The sequence below is a fragment of the Sus scrofa genome, chromosome 13, assembly GCF_054392235.1.
Source record: "Sus scrofa isolate SSC_HxYL_T2T_F1_AM1 chromosome 13, Sscrofa_HxYL_maternal_Yorkshire_Landrace_v2.0, whole genome shotgun sequence".
NCBI lineage: Eukaryota > Metazoa > Chordata > Mammalia > Artiodactyla > Suidae > Sus > Sus scrofa.
In genome coordinates, this window is record NC_139395.1 from 142,721,102 (window position 1) to 142,745,206 (window position 24,105).

General features: G+C 37.5%; 1 protein-coding gene across 4 annotated transcripts in view; it reads left to right on the forward strand.

Moving 5' to 3' along the window:
• Window positions 1-24,105, forward strand: part of IL1RAP (interleukin 1 receptor accessory protein) — a 138,327-nt gene that overhangs the window by 35,587 nt on the left and 78,635 nt on the right. For 2 of the 4 annotated variants that reach the window (XM_005670066.4, XM_005670069.4), the window contains exon 2: window positions 13,101-13,165. In XM_005670066.4, the coding sequence (XP_005670123.1) occupies window positions 13,102-13,165 (64 nt within the window). In that variant the 5' untranslated portion in view covers window position 13,101. Of the gene's footprint in view, window positions 1-5,414; window positions 5,537-13,100; window positions 13,166-24,105 lie in introns of those variants that run through there. The other 2 variants (XM_084990716.1, XM_005670067.4) reach the window with 2 other exon arrangements.

Below are 24,105 nucleotides of genomic sequence, written 5' to 3' on the forward strand. Positions count from 1 at the left end.
ATAGCTTTTTTTTTTTTTTTTTTTTTTCCTTTTCTAAGCCACTGTATAGTGAAGATAAGGTGTACTTGTTTAAATTAGGGTCACTTGAGTCTTTAGTGGTTTATGGATCAGTAGATAATACCACTATAAAATTCCAGCTCATTCGCATTCTGATGAAAGGAGAATTGCATGGTCTTACTTTATTTGCAATAAAGTCACCAAGTGTCAAATGCATATATAAAGAATTGTGACCAGAACCCCCTACCCTTTCCCTCCATCCAGAGTGATCTGATTGACTGAGGTCACATCCCAGACTATGGGACTAGTGGGTACACATTGCCATCTGTCAGGATGATCCTGGTGTCCAAAAATCAGTGAAAGAAGCCATAGAATTTTCTAAACAGGGACACAGACTCACACAGACCTCCTCAGTGTTAGTTCGTAAGGGGATTTTCTTTAACACTTTAGATACAGAGAGATAATATTTGCTTTAAGGCACCCTAGTTCTGGCTTATGTGGGTTCCCAGGAAGACTCGGAGTGTTATCTTTGTGTTTTGGGGACAAGATTGGAGAAGGGGAAGGGTGTGGGGAGGATGCCGGGTGGGCTGTGTTCTCCACTGGACAGAGTGCCTGGAGGCAGAGGCTATTTTTTCTCCAGGTTGGGATGGTGTCAGTCTGGTACATGGTCAGTCTTCTGGGAAAGTACTGATTTAATTTCTGATGTTAATTCTTCTTAACAAAGGCAGTCATGGAACCTGAGACACCAGGACAGTAAAGTGTAAAGGCAAAATCACACAACTAATTCACACAAGAAGCAGGACAGGGACCCGGGATTCATCTCTTCTGTTTCCCTTGTAATTGAGAATGAGGCGGCTCTTGGTGCTGCAGGGTCTGTTTGAGTAGCTGAAGCTATGAAAACTTGCAGGTCCTTGAACACAGGAGCAGGTGAAACTCTAGTATGATGGATGATCTCTAGCAAGCCATTCTTTTCTCTCTGTCTCTGTCTCTCTCTCTCTTTTTTTTTTTTTTTTTTTTGACAGAAGCAGGGGAATATCACAGGAAAGCGCTTTTGTGAAAGGACAAGGGACTTGATGGTGTTGTGAGACCAAGGATGTCTTAAACCCATTCAGGCCTAATTTCTGAAGACAGGTCCACTTTTTTAGGCAGTGGCTCTTGATGGGAGTCACAGAACTCACAGTGACATCTGTTTAGACCGATTCCTGGAGGAGACTGCCTCTTATTGGTCATTAACTTTGCTAAAGAATCTAGGGTTCTAGATTCTTCTTGGGAATATGAAAAGCTTCACCACTTCATATTTGCATCCTACTTCAGCATTCATGAAGCTTCCTCCTAAGTATTATCTACTTTGATTCTTACAGCAGCCTCTAAAGTAAACATATGTTATTCTCTCTTATTGACAAGGATACCAGGGTCCACAGGGATTAAGTAAATTATCCAAGGGTGCAGCTAAATAGTGACCAACAGCAAACTAGAACAGAGCTGACTGTCTCTCAGGGAGATGTTCTTTCTACCACCCAGCAGCTGTTCTGTGATGATATATGTTTCTTTTGTAACACCATTGCTCTATATACTGTGACCGCAAACTGGGCACCCTAGCCCCAAAAGGGAGATTAAAAAGAGAAAAACCTACGTAAAACAGATTAGGACAAACATTTCTCAGGGCTCTAAGGGAGATACAGATACTTGAACTGGGTTTTCAGACAAAGTATAATTTACTTCCAGCTGGCAGCGAGGTACGAGAGAATCAGAAAAGGCTATAGAGAAGAGGTAAAGCTGTGGGAAGCTGGGGTTTGTTTCTTTCTCTGGTTGGGTCTCAAGTGGAGGTGGATGATTTTGAAAAGTATCTGTATCTTATGATTTTAAGATGGATCTGGGAATTAGGACTGGGGATCTCCCCTTCCTAATTAGAGCTTTCACTATTTCAGTATTTCCAGTGGAACCCTAAGAGATATAATGCGTCGAAAAGGGATTCCTTGGCAGATAACTTTGGCTGATGCTGGGTTAAAACAAGTTAGTCACAATATTTGCTTATATATTACCTGAACCTTTAAAATGCTAATGCATACTGTGAATCTCCAAGAGGTATATGATATATTACTTTTCAGAATCATTTGGTCACGTGGCCCTTTGGCTTACCACGGGATATGATACTTTTCATCATGAATTTTGGTGGATATGATAGTTTTCATCATGCATTTTGGTGTGATTGGACTGTGTTTGACCATTTTTGTTCTTTTTTTCTCTACTTTCTATTTGTTTTATGTTTATAAGCCTGACTTTGCTCCCAAACTATGAGGCCCATCATTATAAGAGCTGTGTGTATATTTCTGTATACTGCACAGTTTTCTGTTAAAGTGTATGAAATGGGGGCTCAATAAATACTTCTCAATTTGAACCAGAAGCTGGGGCATACAGTCTTTATGGAGAAAACCATGAACGCTTGGCTGCAGTTTTCTTCCTCGTGGCTTCTCTAACAGTGTGTAGCTGGTGTCTTTCTCTAGAGAGCCTCCCAGACAGGATCGTGATCTTCAGACCATCACTTTGAATTAAAGAGGTTATTAGTGGCAACATTGTTATGTGAAATTTAAGGGGAGAAAACCTCAGATGGCTAAGGAGCTTTTCTATGCTGGGAAAAGTAATGAATTTCCTAACATGGAGGTGACTAGGTCTTAGTCTATAAGGTGATATGACTGTTTTGTGTTGGTGATGGTTTAAATTTCACCTAATTCTCTCCTTGAACTTCAAATAACATCATATTTCCCCAGTGAACTGCTCGCTCCTCTGCTGTGAAATGCTTCTGCTGTAGCCCTGTTCTTTAGACTCTAGAAGTCTATATGCCTCAGCACTGCAAGCTCCATGAGAACAGGGGCAGTATCCACCCTCCCTCCTCCTTCAGACTGTGTCCAGGGTTTGATAAATATTTTTTGAGTGATTTAGAAGGAGTGTTCGGTATATCATCATAAATATTCCCATTCCTCCCCACAGCTTTGATGCTCCCTGAGATGTCTTTCTGTCACATTCTGTGTTAGATTTTAAGCTGCTTCTTTTTTTAAAAAATTAATTTTATTTTTATTAAAGTATAGTTGATTTATAGGGTTGTGGCAATTTCTGCTGTTCGGCAGTGTTATATATATAATTATTTTTCCTCATACTCTCTGCTGTGTTCTTTTATTTTATTGTTTTTAAAGTGCAGTTGATTACAACGTTTTGACAAGTTCTGTTGTATAACAAAAGTGACCTAATCACACACATTTCCCTGTGCTATACAGTAGGATTCCATTGCCTGGTTATACTGTTATCCTATACCATTCTTTAACTCTTCCTGTTGTTTCAAATCACACTTTAACTTCAGTCAACCAAAGTTTTTTCCATATTTTTTAACAGACGCATAATATGTTAACAGTAAAGTATGTAACTATTACAAATACAAATTGCTGAATTTTTATACATGCATTGTCATTTAACCATCACCTGACCAAAGAATAGAACATCATCAGACCTTAGAAGCCTCACTCTTGCATCTCCCTGTAACATGAGCAAAGGTAATCCATGTGCTGAATTGAATGATGCAATGTATAACATGATTTCCTTTGTGACTTTAATATCTCCACTCCTTCAAATTCTTTAAAAATCACAAGGCAGAAAAAACTTATTTTATTTCATAATAAAAACCAATGTCATGACACTTTATATTCGTATAATATTGTATAATTAAAGTCTTCCACCCGTCATATCATTTGATCCTCTACGACCTCCCTATGAGCTAGAATGGAAGTCTTCACTTCATTGTATAAATGAGGGTTTTGAGGAACAGAGAAGGGCCATCACCTGAACCATGATTTTTGCAAGCTCAAGCTTCTTTGTAGAGAGTTATCATAATAATCCTGGCTTTTCTGTAAATTACACAGGCTGGACTTACAAACACAACTGTCTTTTCTGAAATATTCTGGGAACATAGCACTAAACTTGGACCTAGTACATGCAAAAAATAGGACGTGGTGAGTTTTGCCCAGTGATCAATGGTCAACTTGAACCAAGTCACTTGGACTCTTCTTTGTAAATGACTTAATCGTAGCTCACATTTGTCTACTGCTCCACAATTTCTGAAGTGTTTCTCATATATGACCTCATTTCACAAGAGTTAATGATTACCAGAATTGCTGAGAGTTATTTATGTCTCTGGACTGTGCTAAGTCCTCTACAGGAATTATCAAGTACACTCTTCCCAACAAACTGATGAGGTAGGTATTAGTTTATTTTATCCCATGCAAAACTCCAGCGTCAGTTTCCATCAGTACTGAGAACTTAGTCATCAAATCGTTCATCCGCTAGGGAGAAGGCACATTGGAACACTCTTCCTGCCCTGAGAAGTGTCCACAAATGTGTAGCACATTGGCTTTAATTAATTATCAAGGCAGTGATCAGGTATAACTCTAAGTGGTTGCTGTGAAACTCCAAGTTCAATGCACTTTCACCTTCTTCTCACTGAAAACCTAGTTCTAGTTCTCTCCTGTGAAGAGTGAAACTTAATGATGATATTTCTTCCCTCACCCCACTGAGCACGTTGCTATTCAAAATACTGAAGAACAAGAGGAAACGAACCTGCTCACATTCTATTCCCAGCTTCTAAAGATGGCAGGTGGTATATTATGTTATATATGTCCTCTCAGAGTTCTCAACTCTTTGAAGCTATTTAGTAAGAAAGGGGAAGGCAGTATCTAAGAGGGCTGTGCTCCTGTTTTCTGAACTTTGACTCTGCTGTTGTATCGAGGTTAGCAACACTGGCTTGATGTGCTAAAAGTTGGAACAGTTTCATTGATCTCTCTATGTGCCTCTACTGCTAGACTTTTTTGGAACATTCTGTACTTAATGATGAAACTATGTTATTTTTCAAAGTAAAATTTGAAAATAGAAACCAAATTTGGGTTAAAACAGCTTTCATTTATTTAAATTATTTAAAAGGGTTCACAAATCATTGCTGGAGCTTTTTAAAAAGAAAAAAATATTATGCCACTTATTTTTTTTTAATTAACATACAATACAATTGACTCTTGCAAGTACAACTTTATGAATTTTAACTCCTGGATAGGCTTTTTAAATCACTGCCCCAATCAGAACACAGAACTGTCCTGTCTCCTGAACACCCTTACGCCGCCCCTTTTCAGTCACCCCCCACTAGCCCCTGAGCTGTTGTCTGTCACTTTAGTTTTGTCTTTCTGGAAATGTCATTTAAATGGATCTGGATGGTGGGTAACATGCTGAGACTGACGTTTTTTTCCATTCTGCATAATGCCCTTGAGATTCATCTCAGTTGTTATCAACAGCTCCATGCTATGTATTGCTGACAAGCAGTCTATTTTTTGGATGTACCAGAGTTTGTTTATCAGTTTCCCTGTTGAAGAACAAGTTGTTTCTTGTTTTTGGCTAGTAATGGTGGAGCTGCTATAAACGTTCATGCACAGGTTTTTGTGGGAACATTAGTTTCCATTTCTCTTGGACAAATAGCCAGGAAGGCGTGGGATTGCCAGATCCTATGGTATGTACGTGTGTGTTTAACTTAATAAGAAACTGGGAAATTGTTTGCCAGAGAGGCTATACCATTTTGTAGTCTCAGCAGTAGGAGAGTTGCAGTTGTTTCGTATTCTCTTCAGCACTTGGTATTGTCAGTATTTCTTACTTTTGTTATTCTGAAAGGTGTTTAGTGGTATCTTATTTTGTTGTTTTAATTTTCGCTACGTTATGGCTAGTTGTGTGGAACATCCTTTCGTGTGTTAATTTCCTTTCTAAATATCTTTTTTAGTAAAGTTTCTCTTTAACACTTTTGACATGTTAAAATTGGGGTTTTTTTTTGCAGTGTGATTCCTACAACTTTATTCTTTGTCAAAACATTTTTCAATATTGAAGGCATTTCTCTTTCCATATAAATTTAGAATAAACTTGTCTATAGCTATAAAGAGATTTTGCTAGGTGTTTTGATTGGGATTTCATTAAGTTCATCAAGTAATTTGGGGAAGAATTGATACCTTTTCTATGTGTAGTCTTAGAAAGCATGAGTTTGGGATGTCTCTTGTATTATTTTCTATTACCAACTTAATAAATACCAGAAACTTAGTGGCTTCAAACAACATCCATTTATTACATCAGAATGTTTGTGAATCACAAGTCTGGGTCACGGTGTGGTTTATTTGGTTCTCTGTTTAGGGCCTTACAAGGCTAAAGTCAAAGTGATCAAATCATCAGCAATGTGCATGTTCCTTTCTTGAGGTTCTGGGAAAGAACACATGTCCAAAATTGTTGACAGAATTTCATGCCTTGTGGCTATAGGCCTGAGGTTCCTGTTTCCTTACCGGTTGTTAGCTGGGGATTTCTCTCAGTTCTCTGAGGCCACCTGCATTCCATGACATGTTGCTACATTTGTCTTTCAACATGAAAGGTCTAGAGAGTTCTTGTCTTGCTTCCCATTTCTTTGACTCATCCTTCTGCTACATCTCTCTGCCTTTAGCCAAAGAATGTTCTCTGCTTTTAAGACCTTGTAGTGCTTAGATTAGGCCCATGTGGCTAATCCAGCACCCTATTTTAAGGCCCATAACCTTAATGACATTTGTAAAGTTACTTTTGCCAATCAAGATAAATAACAGATTCGAGGGATTAGGACATGGTTCGCATCAGGGGCCATCCTGCCAACCACATATTTCCGTTTACTTAGGTTCTTTGATTTCTTTATCAATATTTTGGAAACTTCAGCATATAGATTTTGCACATGTTTAGTTAGGCTTTTTAGCTAACCATTTCATTTTTTCTTCGATAATAACCAATATTTTTGAAAAAGATTCCTTCGCATTGCTGATTGCTAGTCCATAGTAATAGGTTTAATTTGTGTGTATGTGTATTTACTACATATGCCATGACCTTGCTAAACATACTTATTTAAGACTTTTTAAAAAATAGATTCCTTAGGATTTTCTATGTTGAAAATCATGTCATCTGTGAATAGCCTTATTGCACTGGTTAAGAGTTCTAGAATGATGTCACATAATACTGAGAATGAATAGCCTTGCCTTGCTCCTGATCTTGGTAGAAAAGTATTCAGTCTTTCAGTATTAGATGTGATGTTAGCTGTAGGTTTTTTGTAAATGTTCTTTATCTATTTGAGAAAGTTCCCTTCTATTCTTAGTTTGCTGAGAGTTTTTATCTTGAATAGATATAGAATTTTGTCAAGTACTGTTCCTGTATCAATTGATATGATTATGTGTTTTCTTTAGACTTAAAAAATACTGAAACCAGGAGTTCCCATTGTGGCTCAGCAGGTTAAAAACTTGACATAGTGTCTGAAAGGAAGTGAGTTTCATCCCTGGCCTTGCTCAGTAGGCTAAGAATCAGGGTTTGCCACAAGCTGCAGTATAGGTTACAGATGTGGCTTGGATCTGGTGTTGCTGTGACTGTGCTGTAGGCCTGCAGCTGCAGCTCTGTTTCGGCCCCTAGCCCAGGAACTTCCATATGCTTCAGGTGTGGCTGTAAAAAGAAAAAAAAAATAATGCTGATACCAACCTTGAATTCCTGAGATGAACTCAGCTTGGTTGTGGGACATCCATAAATTTGTTTTCTTATGCTATCTGTGTTGGAATTGGAGTAATACTGATCTCATTAAATGAATGGGAACTGTTTGCCCTTTTATTTTCTGGAAGAAATTATGTACAGTTGATGTTAATTCTTTAAATATTTGGTGGAATTCACAGGTAAAACCATCTAGGGCTTAGATTTGGTGTGTGTGTGGGGGTGTTTCTACCTACAGATATGTTTTCTTTTAATGATTACAGGACCATTCAGACTATCCATTTAATTTTAGGTGAACTTTGGTAATTTGTGGTTTTTGACAAATTGATCCATTTCATGTAAATTGTGGAATTTATGTGTGTAGAGTTTTTAGTATTGCATTGTGGCAGTTTTAATGCTTGTGTGATAAGCAGGGACATACCCTCTCTTATCCCTAATATTAGTGATACGTGGTTTACTTTCCTTGTTGGTTCTCCTGGCTAGAGGTTTAGTAATTTTATTGTTCTTTTCAAAGAATCAGGTTTTGATTTTATTATTTTTTTCCATATATATATTATTTCTGATTTAAAAATCTTTGCTCTCTACTTTTCATTATTTCCTTCATTTTGCTTGCTTGGTTAAGTTTTCTCTTCTTTTTGTAGGTTCTTAAAGAGAAAGATTAGATTATTTCCTCGAGATCTTTTTTTGTTGTTGTTGTTGTGAGCTTTTATTACAGCAAATTTTCCTAAGTTCTGCTTTAACTGCATCCTGTGGATTTTGGTATGTTAGATTTTCAATTTTGTTCAGTTTAACATATTTTTAAATTTCTCTTGACACTTTCACTTTGACTTATGGATTATTTAGAAGTATATTCCTTACTTTCTAAGTGTTTGTAGACTTCTCCTATTATTTGTGTATTTGTTTTGATGTATAGTTTAATTTGATGGTTAGAGAATGTGTTTTGAAGTCTTTTAAATTTGTCAAGGTTTGATTTATGGTGCCTGATCTTATGGTGAATGCCTATGTATACTTGAAAAGAATGCTATTTTTTCCTTTGTGGAGTCCTCCCAGAGTTGCTCCATGTACTCTGCTCGGGTTGATAGCTACATTCATTAAGAAAGGCAAAGTGGAGTTTGCTTGTTTCATTTTACCCAGATTCAGAGCCTTCTGTGTCACTTCACTGAAACTTTTGTTTACTGATAAATATTAGATTCTGAAATATTCTGCACAAAGATTCTTTTATGTTTCAAAAGTTATAAATTAGATAAAAGATTGATAATGAAAATAACTGATTAATTAATAAGTGTGATCTCCTTTTATGTAAAATGGAGTAATTAGTAACTTCTTTGTCCTTTAAAAGCTTGTTTGTCATATCTTAGGTGGGCATCGATGCAAGACCTGCTCAAACTTTATCACTAAGTTAGGAAAAGGAAAAGTTCTAAGATGGAGTCAGGACTCAAGGAAGTAATTTGGCTGCAGGGCTGACCCTACATGGAGATGACCATCTAGGGTTTGTGCTTTGGTGTTGATGTCCATATTCAGTGGGCAGGTCAAAGCAAAGGGTATCTGTCAACTGGGACTGGAACATGTAAAGCTTCATGGTTATAGGCAGTTTATCCAGATTGGAAGGAGACCTTGCAGGGGGGAAGAAATGCAGGCTCCTGGAACAGAGCACTGATGAGCACCAAGTTGAAAGGCCAAGCCCCAACCAGATTTCTGGCGTTCAAAGAGTGGCTATGATCTAACTATGGAGCTGTATGTAGAATTAGGAAACCGATGGAGAAATACAGTCTTGCAGCCTCATGAAATACTGTTGTACAGAAGGAAAGCTGAGTAATTAGTGACTAGCCTTGGGTCAGCAAACCTAGTTTCAGCCTGTCATCTGCTGGCCCAGGCAGAAAAATCTAGTGGTCAGAGCTGATTCACAGGTTAGGAAGGCTTGATGCTTAATAAGGCTAGATAGTGTGGACACTAGAAAGATTTATTTGTAGGGATAGGTGTTTAAGTGTCAGTAGAAGATAACATAATTGACATTACATTGATTACATAGAACTAAGCACATCTTTGAAACTTCTTGCTAGATGATATAGGGATTATGCTAGGAAACAATGGTATTAAGTATGAGAGAAGAACTAATATCTAAGAGGGGAAGTGTGAAAATGATTGTGTAGTAAATAATAGATAATGCAGAGAAGGCTGACTGCCAATTTATTATATGTATGTTCCCATCACCTAATGCAAGGGCAGGGGTCGTTAAACCCTATCACAATAATCTAAAGCTAAGTTATAATTCAGACCACCAGAAACCATGCATTATTAAGCAGATTCCTTTGCTTTTCTGACAGTTTCTCCATCTCTGAAAATACCCAGCACCCTCTCCCCATGAGAAATAAGAACCAAAAGTGTATTGCTAGTAACAATAATAAAATTCTGAGGCTGAATGCAAGACAATGTTAGAATGAATCAGTCTTCTCAGAGAGGTTTCAGACTAGCCACCAATGTTGGTACCTTCCGTCTGTGAAAAGCAGCCTGCAAGATCACATTTTCTTTTCAGTTTTTTTATTCTAATTCATCACAGGGCAGGACTGACCCTGGATTTGTGTTTGCACACAAGTTAGATCAGCTTTCCCTTGGTGATCTGACTCCTTGCTGCCTCCAGCGTAATCCAGTTACTCATGGAATTATCAATTAAGGCTCTCAATCACTCTAATTAGAATGTCTTCTGACTGTTGCTGAAGGAACTCAGCAGCTTATAAACAGACAAATTGGGAAAGTCTAGAGGTATGAGTTTTTTTTTTTTTTTTTAAATAGCCAAAAGCAGTAGCAGAAACTAGAATGCTTTAGCATAGCTGAGTTTGGGGGCTAAAATTACCTGGCCCTGAATTGGCAACGCAGTGTCTAGTGGCTCACTGTTGACAAGGATTATACAGAATTATTTACTTTTACTAATGACTTGGATGAGGGTTTAGGTGGCATGTTGATCAAGTTTATAGATGACACAAAACCAGGAGGGTAACAATTATTATGATGACAGACTCAGGAGCCAAATGGTTTCAAGACAGAATTTAGTGCAATGGCAATCCATCCATTATGTGCCTGGAAGAATGATCTCCATACGGCACAATTTAATGATCACATCATCCCTCTTATTAAAACTTACAGCAATTCCTTATTGCTGTTTACGTTAATCCCAAGTCCTCACCTACTATTCAGGGCCTTGCAATATTCTGACCCTAACACCCCTGCTTTCCATTAAAATCTTATGTAGTTCTTTCTCTAATACCCTATATTTGAGGAGTTCCCGTCGTGGCGCAGTGGTTAACGAATCCGACTAGGAACCTTGAGGTTGCGGGTTCGGTCCCTGCCCTTGCTCAGTGGTGGTTAACGAATCCGACTAGGAACCTTGAGGTTGCGGGTTCGGTCCCTGCCCTTGCTCAGTGGGTTAACGATCCAGCGTTGCCGTGAGCTGTGGTGTAGGTTGCAGACGCGGCTTGGATCCCGCGTTGCTGTGGCTCTGGCGTAGGCCGGTGGCTACAGCTCCGATTCAACCCCTAGCCTGGGAACCTCCATATGCCGCGGGAGCGGCCCAAGAAATAGCAACAACAACAACAACAAAAACGACAAAAAAGACAATAAATAAATAAATAAATAAATAAATACCCTGTATTTGAGTCAAACTGAATTATTTACAGACTGTTTCCTATTTATGTCCCATGCTCTCTCTATCTTTAAGCATTACTCTCCACCGAGTTTCTTTTCCCCACACTTTCCTCCTGCCTCGATTCCAAATTTTCAAACCAGTTTTTCTCAGCTACCTCTTGTGTTTCGTCTTCTTTGATTGCCTTAGGTGGAATAATCTCCTTCTTTTGCTAATCCTCAATAACACGTATCAGCTCCTCTCTATTTTTATCATATTGGATTGCAGTTTTTCTACACATTTTAAGTCTCTCCTACACTCTACTTCATGCTAGAACTTCTGTCTGATAAATCTTTGCATTTCCTGTAGTGCCTCTGAGTGTGTATTGTTCAAAGTGGATGAGGCGGACGTGATTTGCACGTGGTTTATCTCCTTTACTGGGGGGAAGTGCCTTTGGAGAAGGCCCTACTTCTTGCTTGCCAGAGGTCCCTGCAATTATAGCATAGTGACTTGTAAACAGAATGTGTTCAGTACCTGTTTTGTTGAATTAATGAATGATGGAGAGAAGCACATCCCTAAGGGAACAGTATAAGCATTGGAAGGGATGGTAGTGATAAGAAAGAGACATTTAATTTCTGAGATAAAACAATTATTTAAGATAAAATAAACTCTCGGGTGATTTGTGCACAGTCCTGCTAAGGAAGAAGCGCAGTAGAGATTTTTGGTGATGTGTAGTCAAGAGAGGTGGCCGGGGTTGGAAACTTGTATTGTTCTTTAAAGTGACCTCACACTGGATTGCTTGGGCAGTACCAGTTTCTGCCTTTTGTTTCAGTATAGAGTTCTTAAAATGCGTCATTTCAAATGCTGTTAATAGGTCACCTTATGTATTAAATGAGTCTTTGACCTTTTTAGGTTACTGGGTCCCTGTGGTTTTGAAAGGTGTGGCATAGGCTGATGTTTTGGATGATAGACTTACAGTTAGCCAGGTGTGGATATAAATCCCATCTCTGTCACTTACTAGAAATATGGCCTGGACAAGTTACCAAGACCTCCATAAGAACCCCCGTGTGGCTATTGTGTTCAAAACGTAGAGCAGAGACTTTAAGTATGGAATTTCTCAATAACATCCAGGTTTCAGTGTTTATAACCCTACAGAGGATTTATCAAGGGCCAGTGATGGCTAGAGTACTAGGGAAATATTTCACAGAGAAGTTAAATCTTCAGGCCTTTTGCATTAAAGATCACACAACTGAATATAAGGGCATCATTCCTGTTAGTTGGCTGTTTCAGCTGGTTATCAACAGAAAGGCTAAAGATCATGGGAATTGGAATCCAGCCTCATCATCTCTCTCTTCTAGTGAGACGAGGAGAGCAAGCACAGCAGGACATGAGGTTTATATATTTCCTCTTATTATAAATTCAGAGTATGGTGGACTTAAAATCAAATCTGAATCCAGGGTGTCTAGACTTTCTATTTATCACCAAGAAGGAAAAGTGTCTGGAGTATGAAATGTTTCCAGTTAGGTATAGACAAAGGGAATTTGATGAAGGGTAAGAAGAACAAACTTATCAGCCAGAAATGCAACTCTGAAAAAAAAATTAAAAAAAATTTTTTTTTTTACGTAGGCAGTTAGAGTTCAGTGATTCTGAGGCAGTTCTAGAGCCATGCTCCTCAAATTTGATCATTACTCTACCCTTTTCTAGCCAAAGGATCTTGGGTATGTGATTTACACTTGTCTCAGTTTTCTTATCTGTGATATAGGGAATTCAAAAAGCCTATCTTACTGGTTGGTTCTGACAATTAAATTTGTTGATATTGTAAAATTCTCAGAATAGTTCCTAATCAATAGTCAGCATGCATATGCACGAATATTATTTAAGCCCTTGAGAGTAACAGATATTCTCCTTACCCTTGCATTTATGTTGACAGGATGGGACTTCTGTGGTGTGTGCTGGGTCTCTGCTTCTATGGGATCCTGCAAAGTCATGCCTCAGGTAAGTGAATGGCTTTTGACAATTTATTAAAGTGCAAGCCACGCATAGGGTTATGTCTCACCTCTTTCTGAAAATAAAACTTAAGAGAACACAATGTTGTTTATTTTCATTGACTTCTGTCGTAGCACAAAATCATAGAATTTTGATGGTGGGAGGAACCACTGACATCTCTAGTCTAAATGGGACAAAGTACGTGGCGGGGGATGGTGGTCTGGTGTGTTTAATTATAGGAATTTCCCAGCACCTTCTCATCCAAACCAACTAGAATTCTGTCTCTTCCCCTTACCTCAGAACATATAGGAAAAGAAATGATCGTGATGGTAGCACGGCTGTTTTCCAAGCTTGAGCCAATGGTGGAGAAAGCCTCATTGGTACCAGTCTGTTAATACTTTATGAAAATAAGTAGATGATGGGTTTTGTCATACTGCTTCTATATAAGAAAGAACCTGTCATTAAGCTTATTCTTTCTTTGGATGTTGCTTCATGGTGTAAGAGGAGTCAGCCAAAGCCTTTATTGAGTTTAAATAAGAAACTCAGTTATCATGAACCTGGATCATAGGACATCAGAGTTACAGGGGACTTGAAAGTCTGTTTTTGCAGGTCTACTCTCATCTCTAGAAGTACTATTCAGAACCATTCTATGGGACTTCTAACTAGTGATCATCTAATTTCAGCACATTATGTCTTTGGATTGATCAAAATCTTTAAAAATTTTTAGTGCATTTAACTGAAGTTTGTCATAGCCATATATTTCTATGGTTCGACCACCTTGTTTAAATAAAAAAATACCCTATTGTTGCATTAAAAAAATAGAACTGTTTTTTATTGAAGAGGGAAGGGAGGTTATTTCTGTTTTTGCCACCTTCAGAACATTCTTAATAGCACTGGTAATAGAACTCTAGAAAACACAGCTGGAAAATCGTTAAGAAGGTAAATTTGTTCTAGACTATTTAGTCATGTTGTACAATTTTTATAGCATGCAATATTTATATATTCTTTCTGTAGAATAGTCCAAGTTAAATTGTGAAATTTAATTATTTAATATCAAATTGAAACATATATACATGTTATATCATCCAGGCACTATCCATGTTACCATGGGAATTTGAAGAAGTCTTAATATTTGACTGACCTTGATCAATCTGTTTGAACAAAATTAACCCAATTGTTGGAGCAATATAACTTATGACTTATCCTTTGAATATATATGCTTTGCATTGAATGTGGTTAATTGTGATAGACTACATTTAGTGTTTGGGGGTGAAAAGTAGCTTCTACACCTAATGTGTGTTGTCCTGCAAATACAGTCCACATTGGTGATGTTTATTTTTAGTCTGAACTATCATAACTATGATTACTTGAAAAAATAAATAGAAAATACCTAATCTAGTTATTCTTTAATTTTAATGTGGGGAACTTGGATATCTTCATTTGCAAAAAAAAAAAGAAACTTCCCCTGTGTAATTTCCCTGACCACGGACGGACCAGAATTTGAATATAATTACTTTAATTCTTTTTCTATGTGAGAAGCCTTCAGAGATGTTAAAACAATAATCGTAAAACTATGACCATGTTCTCTAATATATGCCTTGCAACTCTTCTTCACACACATAGATTTGAATTGTCCTACCTGATTATTTTTTCCGGGTGTGTTTCAGATTTGCTATGCCACTGGAAGTATTTTATGGGAAACCAAAAATAGCACTAAAGGGTATAACTAGAACAGAGTGCAGCTCAAAGCTTAGACAAGGAAAGATAACTTCTTACCTTGTTGGCCCTCGGAGGCTTCACAGAGGAAAGAATATATTATAAGCAGGGCTAATATTCAGCTGGGATGCACAAGTGTATAGCTTGACTGTCTGTTTAGCCCAGCATCTCTCCTACTTAACTGAGTGTTTCATTTGACTGACCAGTGCCCTGATGTCTTGGTTTTTAAATACACCGAGGAATTCCCTTGTGGATCAGCAGGTTAAGGATCCAGCATTGTTACTGCTGTGGCTCTGGTTGTATCTGTGGCGCAGGTTCGCTTCCTGGCCCAGGAACTTCCACGTGCTGTAGGCACAGCCAAAAATTGAAAAATAAATACACTTAATATAACCCCTGATGGTAGTTAGTTCTTATTTGATTTAGTTGTATCCTTGAATACTATTTTCTTAGAGAGGTCTTCCTTAACCACCTGAACTAAAATAGCCCTGCCAGTCATTCTCTATTCTATTCTGCTTTAGTTTTCTTCATAATATTTATTATTGACATTATATTAACTCTTTATTTTCTCTCCTCCTCTTCTTCTCCTCTCCCTCCTTCTCCTTCTTCCTCTTGTCTTTCCTCCCAACCCCATCCTCCTCTCCTTTCTTTCTTTTTCTCTTTCTCTCTCTCCTTCTTTTCCTTCCTCCCTCCCTATTTCTCTACTTTTAAACTACCCAAAGACAGAGACTTGTCCATTTTGTTTGTTACACAAACACTTGGAGTAAAGATTGGCACATTGACACGTAGTAGGAACTCAAATCATGTATATATTCAATGGATGAAAAAAATGTCCCTTCACATCCTTTTTTGCCCAAATTGGCCAGTTTTATAATGGATCTTGTTTGGATTCATACCAGTCATTCATTAATGTGGTTTTTTATGTCCTCACCTTGAAGGAAAAGGGAGAGATGACCTTGTTACTCTTGGTAAAGATCAGTGAAGTCTCAGGAGTTAGTGGGTGCTATTGTCTCACTGGTCCTGGCAGAGTTGCTTTTCTGAATGACTTTTACTGTAATCTATCCAAGGAGCCCCCATCCCCACCCCCTCACAGGTCATTGGGAAGCGAGCTTTCCACCCAGGAACTGACTCATAATTCTGTCCGGGGAAGCTGACTTCTTGAATGAGATAAATTCTCATACCAGCCCCATTGAGTCACCATGGGAGCAGGAAACATGTTGTAATGTCCTCAGCCCATCTGGCCAATATTCATTTGCCTTCCTTATGAAAAGGTATATTGTGTCTGTGTTAGTGATGCACTTCCTAGTTGAGGGAGAGGAACAAAAAGGAAGCGTTGTTGACAAAAATAAAAGGCCCTGGGCTACTAGAAGAAAAAAGGAATCGATGCACATACTGAGAGATCAACCACCCTCTCTTACATCGTGCCTCTTACAATGACAGACAACAGTGGATGCGTTGGTCTTTCATGAGGCTCTTCCTATGCTCCAGGTACCCACATGAATGGACTCACAAGACTGATGCAAGGAACAAAGGAGAAATAGCTTGAACACCCTAAAGCTCTGTGCATGCATATTTAGTAAGAATTTTGTCTTGTGGTTCTGGGCACCTCCATGTAGAACCTTCTCTTAAGGAAAACCTCATATTTTTAGAAAGGAATCATAATGAATAAGAGATTTAGTTCCATGCAGTGCATTTCAAGTGCAGTGAACTGGTCTTCAAGGTACACAATTCTGACTAGAGAACATAGACTTTCTGTGGCCGTACTGTGATTTCCATCTTCACTCAAGAAGGTGGGAGCAACATTTCATCTTTGGTGGTGATAAAAGCAAGTAATCAAAAGCCAGCATTTACTTTCTTTTAAGGAATTAAAGCTTGGGATAATTATAATAGTGAAAATATAATTATATGTGGTAGCGATAGCAGTGATAATAAAGCTCCCTTTGCTGAAACAAAATTCCCTTCGAATTTTTGTATATTCTATGTCATTTAATTCTCACACCCTGAACATAGACCAGTCAGGCTTAACTCCCTTTTTTGGATAAGAAAATTAGAATCAAAGTGGTTAAGTGAGTTATCCAAAGTCACTAATACTTAAAGCAACTGTGATTTCAACTAGTTTCTCAGTTCTCAAGGTGCATATTATTTTTACTAAATACATTCCCTTTGGACTCTACTAGAATATAAATAATTTAGGGAAAAAAAGGTTAAGATCCCAGGTTTTTCTCATTGTTAAAGAAATAAGTAATAGATTTCTAGATAAGAATTATCTAAGTAATGTATTAATAATTAATGATAATTAACTAGTTAAGTAATAAATTTCTTAGAGTTTAAGTAATAGATTTCTACCTTTTCTAGATAAGAATTATCTAAGTAATTGATTAATAATAGTAATAAAGATAAATCTAAGTGATAGATTTCTGTGTTTTCTACATAATAATTATTACCTTTACTCCCCCTGCCTCCTCCTTTGAGATGCCCCACCACCACCACAGGAGGAAATTCACTGTAATGTAAACTCAAAACTCAGTAGTCTTATTTTTGCTTGTTATAGAATTAAACATTTCTAATACTAAACTCAAAGAAGTTCTCCTTTGCAAGAATTCCAGAAGCAAAGTTTGTCTTGCCACACATTTCTCTTTTGGTGTATTTCACTGGCAGCATGTAAGAAAGAGAAACTGTTAAAGTTGCTTTTAGAATAGAAATAAATGTTTGGAACTTGTGATTCCAAGTTGGAGAGGTAGTTAGAATGTCACCACATATAATATGGTGAACTTTAAAAATATTGCCATATCAAAATTATTTGCTGCTCAGACCACATAAAATAATGATAGCAATGAATTTTCTTCCCCAAATGCATGCACACATACACATGCACACATCTTTGAATACAGCTTTTTATTTTCAAAGACAACAGTTGACTCTGTGCCAGGTGCGGGGCTAGATTTCACACACATTATCATTAACTTTACAGAAAAACACTGTGATGGGAGTAGAGTGTAGAGATTTTTACACTTGTTTTACAATTTAGGAAATGTAATGCCAGTTAGTGGCTTCAGTTAACAGTACTCACGATGGCTTGCCTGTAGGGCTGGGATTTGAAAGCTGTCTTTCTTCCCAAAGCAGTGCTCTTTCTTTTATACGCCATTGCCTTCCCTTAGGGCTTTCTTCTGGTGATGAAGGTAAGAAAGGAATTGTGGCAATATAAGAGCTTTAGTTCCCTCATTTCTTTATCATTATTTTTAAAGAAATTTGCAGAGGGTGAAAACAATCATGTGGCTTAATGAGAATAAATTAACACTGTGGAAAATAAATAAGTAAAAACATTGTTGGCTTGCCAGGAATCAAGAGACATTGGTTCAAGTTCTAGCTGTTTTCACTTTGTGAGCTGTTTAATGACATTCATCCTTTAATCACTCAGCTTCACTGTGTCATGTAAGTTCTTACATGCAAAACAACCAACCAACAATAGCAAAACAACCATCCAACAAACTAACCAACCAACCCACAACAGCAAAACTCCAACCAATTCTTCCTTCTTGCTTTTTTATTAAAGGGCTGGGTTTTATTACACCATGGACGTAACACAAAGTACAAGCTTCTCATTATTTAATTATTTCTATTGGAAGTACTTATCGTACAAGGATTTCACTTTATTCTAAAGATCATGAGTTTGACCATTTTATACTATAGAATCAGAGTAAATACGGGAAGGTTCTTATTGTAAGCATCTTATAGTAAATTCTGAGAGAAAGAAAATAAAAACCAAACAAAATTGCAAGAGACAGCAGAGAAAGTTATTAGTCCTGTAGGGAATTATTGAAGAAGACTTTTCAAAGACCACTGCTGTTTTCTAGGAGAAAATGCATCTCTTACTGGGGACAGAATAGTTCAGTTCAGCTGAAGGGAGAATGTGAAGGTATTTAGAAGCCAAGCTAGAAAGGTAGGTTGTGAACAGATTGTAAAGACAGGTAAAGGGAATATTTGCACTTAATGTATTTTAGATATAGTTGTCCAGTTCTCTCTCTCTCTCTCTCTTTTTTCATTTTGTCTTTCTTTGACAAAGACCTATAATATTTTACTGCTATGCAATGGCATAGCTTTTCATAAAGATTCAGATTTGTTGCCAGCTCTGGAGACCTTATATTATTTGAATGTGCTTTTTGAAAAACTCCATACTTGGATGTACTTGTGACATTCAGTCCTGTCTCTGTTGCTCATGGCTGGTCATCCTGAACACACTTCATTTCTATGCAATTTAGTCCAAACATTTGGAGAATGAGTGAAAAATACAGTTTCATTTTATTCTTAGATCTATTCTTAGATCCAATGTTAAAGGTCATTGGACTTATAAAAGTCACCCTAATGTTCTTTATTTTATTTTATTTTTTTTTACTTTCCCACTGTACAGCAAGGGGGTCAGGTTATCCTTACATGTATACATTACAATTACATTTTTCCCCCACCCTTTCTTCTGTTGCAACATGAGTATCTAGACAAAGTTCTCAATGCTATTCAGCAGGATCTCCTTGTAAATCTATTCTAAGTTGTGTCTGCTTCTTCTTGGAAGCAGATATCTTCACTCTCTCTCTCTCTCTTTTTTTTTTTAGCTGCATTTGTATTTTGAAAGACATTATTTTTAAGTTACTTATGCTTCCCAAAGGGTAGATATTGAAAAGAGATTTGAGTACCACAGTTTATTGGCCTGATGCTGACTCTGCAGGTATAATAAGCTCTCTAGAAAGACTTCTTGTATCTCAGTGATAATTCTGTTTAGAAAAATGACCTAATTCTTCCATCACATGCGTTAGTTAAGAGAAGCCACTATTTTTGCAGGGAATACATGGGTGTATATGGTTATAAGTGACAATGTCTGGCTTATAAGGCTTTCTTCTGCTCTTTGAATGGTCAGCCTTGTTTCAGCCTTCTCCCAAACATTTGTTTCTACTGTATTGAGATAGGCTTTGTAGAATCAGATCGCCATTGATTATCAGTGACTTAACTCCTGGGCCATTGGCACCCATTTTATTTCACTGTTTAAAAAAATATTCTTTTTAATTTTGTTGCTGACTTCCTTTGGAAAATAATATCCGCTCTCAAGAAAACAATGCTATGCTTGCTTTCTTCTAAAATTCACTGAGTGCTGCAGTTAATCATTTATTTTTGAGGGATAGAGAGGAAATGGATACCTTTTATAAATAATATGAGAACCTCAGTCAATAACTTCTAGTATCTTCCATCCAAATCGATAAAAGCAATATACAGAATCACCTTTTTTTGTCTTTTTCTATTTTAAAGGCACAAGGAACAATGAAAATACTGAGAAAATGAGAAAGAGACAAAATCATCATACCCTCAATAATCTAGACTTGGCTGAGTCTGTGATTTTCATGAATTTCATTTCTCCTTCTGAAATCAGAATAAAACTCTTGGTATTGCTGTACATTACCAGAAAACAAATACCACTTTCCTGCAGCGTCTATAGGTTGTGGAATATTAGTTTAAGGCTCTTTGCCCATCATCTCATTGTTTTTTTTTTGTTTGTTTTTTTGTTTTGTTTTGTTTTACTTTGAGAAAAGTGCTCCTTGAGGCAGGCAGGGTGTACATTTTGATATATACACCAGGGTACTGATGTTTGCATTTTCTGCTGAACTTATATAACAGAACATTGTGGTCCCTTTAAAGTTTGGGCTTTCCATGCCCGAGGGAGGGACCAACCAAAAGAGTATTTGCCCAACTATGCTTCAATGGAAACCATGTGGGTACTCAAGAAGAAAGAAGCAGGAGTTCCTGTCATGGCTCAGTGGAAACAAATCCGACTAGTATCCATGAGGATGCGGATTCCATCCCTGGCCCCCCTCAGTGGATTAAGGATTCAGCGTTGCCTGTGAGCTATGGTGTATGTCGCAGATGCAGCTCAGATCCTGCGTTGCTGTGGCTGTGGTGTAGGCTGGCAGCTATAGCTCCAATTCAACCCCTGGCCTGAACTTCCATATGCCACAAGTGTGGCCCTAAAAAGCAAAAAAAAGGAAAAAAAAAAAAGAGGAAAGAGAAAGAGATGTCATCTGTCAGTCACAGATAGCTTTTAAAAAATAAATATAGCTCTTTATTAATATAATAATATGGGTTTTATTAGATTCTTAGTCCTTTCATACAAGTACAACTATAGTTGAAATACAGGACCCAATTATTATTGAAAAAAATGCAGATATACAGATTGCTGTTCCCAGGCAGATCTCAACCATTGTTAACCTTTACTTGCTGTAGTTTTTTTAGCCCTTTTTAACTTTGGGGAGAAACATTTAATTGTCCACCATGGACTTGTTTGCTGCTTAAACACATTACACCTAATAGCTTAAAGTGATGTACCTGAGATAATTTTGTCCTTCCCTAGATCCTTTGGGACTTTAGACTGCCCCAAAAGTCTTTTAATGAACTAATGTTTGCTTTTTAGAGAGAAAGTATTAATTTTATCCCCGTACTTTCTAATTTGTTTCTGACTTTTTGATCTATCCAGTCCCTAGGGGAAAATTGAATTTATCTTATGCAAGACTTTTTGACATCTATGGCTTGGTTCTAAATGTCCTTTCAGCATTTTTTTATTGTCCACTCAAGGTAGAGAAAAATAAAGAGAAGGAGGTAATGAGAGAAGAGGAAAGAAAAGCAAGAGAGGAAGAGAGAGAAGAGGTAGTGAGAGAAATAGAGACAGAGAAAGAGAAAGACAAAGAGATACAGAAAGAGTCTCTCTACAGAGTAACTTTGCTGGATTTGATGCACACCGAGGTATATATTTTTTTTCATGTCATAAAAAAACACTTTTTTCTTTTTTGGTTTTTTTTTTTTTTAGTGCTGCACCTGCAGCATATGGAAGTTCCCAGGCTAGGGGTTGAATCAGAGCTATAGCTGCTAGCCTATGCCATAACCACAGCAAGTGGGATCAGAGCCATGTCTGCAACCTACACCACAGCTCAGGGCAACGCAGGATCCTTAACCCACTGAACAAAGCCAGAGATTGAACCCACATCCTCATGGATGGGTTCAAAACCTTCTTAGCCACAATGGGAACTCCATAAAACCATTTTTAAGTACCACACTTAAATACTCCTCCTTTTTCACTGAACTTTACATTGGATGGGATCCTTTTAGTACAGTTTTGTTTTTTACATTCTGACTCTTTCCTTCCTAGTACATTAAAATGATGAGATGAAATAGAAGCCTTAAATATGATAGAAGTTTCTTTATGTCTTGTGTACCACTAGCCAGAGAGCCATCAGCATCTTCAGGATGCTTGTATTCTAAAGGAAGTATGCAGAGGAGACAGTGGAGGCATAGGCTTGTGCAAGGCCTTCGTGATAATGAAGGAAGAGGAGATGGCAGACAAGAGTGTCCCTTTATGCACTGTGTCATAAGGTCTAGGGCAGAAACAATCTGCTGTTTGCAATTGACACTGAGCTGTAAAATGTTTTTCCTATTGGCATTGTATTGCTTGAGGTGCAGCAGAAGCCCAGCTAGTATTTGTGTCCAGGAGGAGTGCATAGCTTTGCTTGGAGGATAATGGAAATAATGGAAATTGTGAATAGAGCAATTAGTAAATGGAAGTGTTGGAGGAGTCCCTCCCACAGCTTACAGTGTTCTTAGTGAGATGCCAAGAGGGGGATTTCAGGAAGAAAGTGAAGACAGGGTCTTTGTTCCTGGTTGCTTTATTAAAGCAAGCTTGTAGTTATCTTACCTTTATTGCTCTAAATATCCTGTTATTAAAAATGTTCTTCCTCTCATCTACAATGCAGTGATAATTGATGACTGCAAAAATAACCATGCAGCATTATACAATATTGAGTTTTTTTAATCACTAAAGGAAGATAGGTGAACTTTAAGCATGGCTTTAAATACCTGTTATTCTAATTCTCTGTAAATTGGTAATAACTATATAGTGGAATGTGTGTGTGTGTGTGTGTGTGTGTGTGTGTAATAAAAAAAGGAAAGTGAGAGAAATAACATTAATTGAACCTGGGAGTAGTGTGTGTATATTTGTCTGTCTGTCTATCTATCTATTGATCTATCTATCTACCCACCTACCTACCTATTTATCTATAATATTATATAAATTTCTGAACAGCCTTGTAAGCTAGACATAGATGTTTTCATCTGTCTTTCCCAATGAGGAATTCCAGATTCAGAAAAGTGAATTAAAAAGTTAAATTTACTTAACAGATTACTATAGCATTATTAAGTAGTAAAACTTTTATACCTGATTGACTTCAAAATGCAGGTTATTTGCTCAATACCATGCTGTCATGGAATTCTTTATGATTACAAGCCTTCCACCAAACTGCCAACCAAAGGTGTCTGTCGATAACTGATGAAACAGAGCACACACATTTGAAAACAAACATTCAGCCAATTAAAAAATAAGAATACAGGATAATGATTTTTCATGTTGCAACTATTATTTCAGATTGATTTGTTTCAGGCTTCCTGAAACATATTCAGATAGCATATATTTTTCAACTGCACATATTCGGATAACATATTTTTCCAAGGTAATAAAACGTTTTCCTAAAGCAGTTCTAAATAAGACTGCAAATGGATAAAGAACTCTGGTTCAGTGAAGTTGCAGTGGGTTTGAGTGGAGTGGGAAGCTGTTAAGTTTAGTATGCTCCAAGGTTGCTTTGTCATTATTCATTTGGCTTCCCATGTAGCTAACTCAAAGATATTAATTGTAATTAACTCTCTATCTTTTCCTTCTGACCCAAGTACAGAAAACTCTGTCCCTCCTCCTAAGTGTGTAAGGATTTGGTAAGGATGTCTACATGTGGCTCAGAAATTTTTTTGGTACCCAGCAGTGCATAGCTTTAGAAAATTATTTTCAGTCTAAAAATGCCAGGTTGTTTTTTCGTTGTTGTTTCTTGTTTTGTTTTTGTTTTGTTTTGTTTTTCCCCCTGCTAGCCTTTGGCTGTGATTGGGAATGAATTTTGAAAGTTGATGGTGGATTCACTCCAAGTTCCTTTTTATTCCTTGTGGAGCTAGAATATTTTATCTTTCTCATAAACAGTGTGTGTGTATGTGCGTGCGTGTGTTGGAGGATAGAGGGAGCAAAAGTTCCCACTGAACTGAGAAGGCATCTTGAGGCTGAAAAATGAGGCAGGCAGCTCCATGTAATCAATGGTTCAGTTTCTTACAGGCTACTTACTGGGTGGGATCAGAAACATTAGCAGCTTCTCTAGTGCCACCAACAAGCA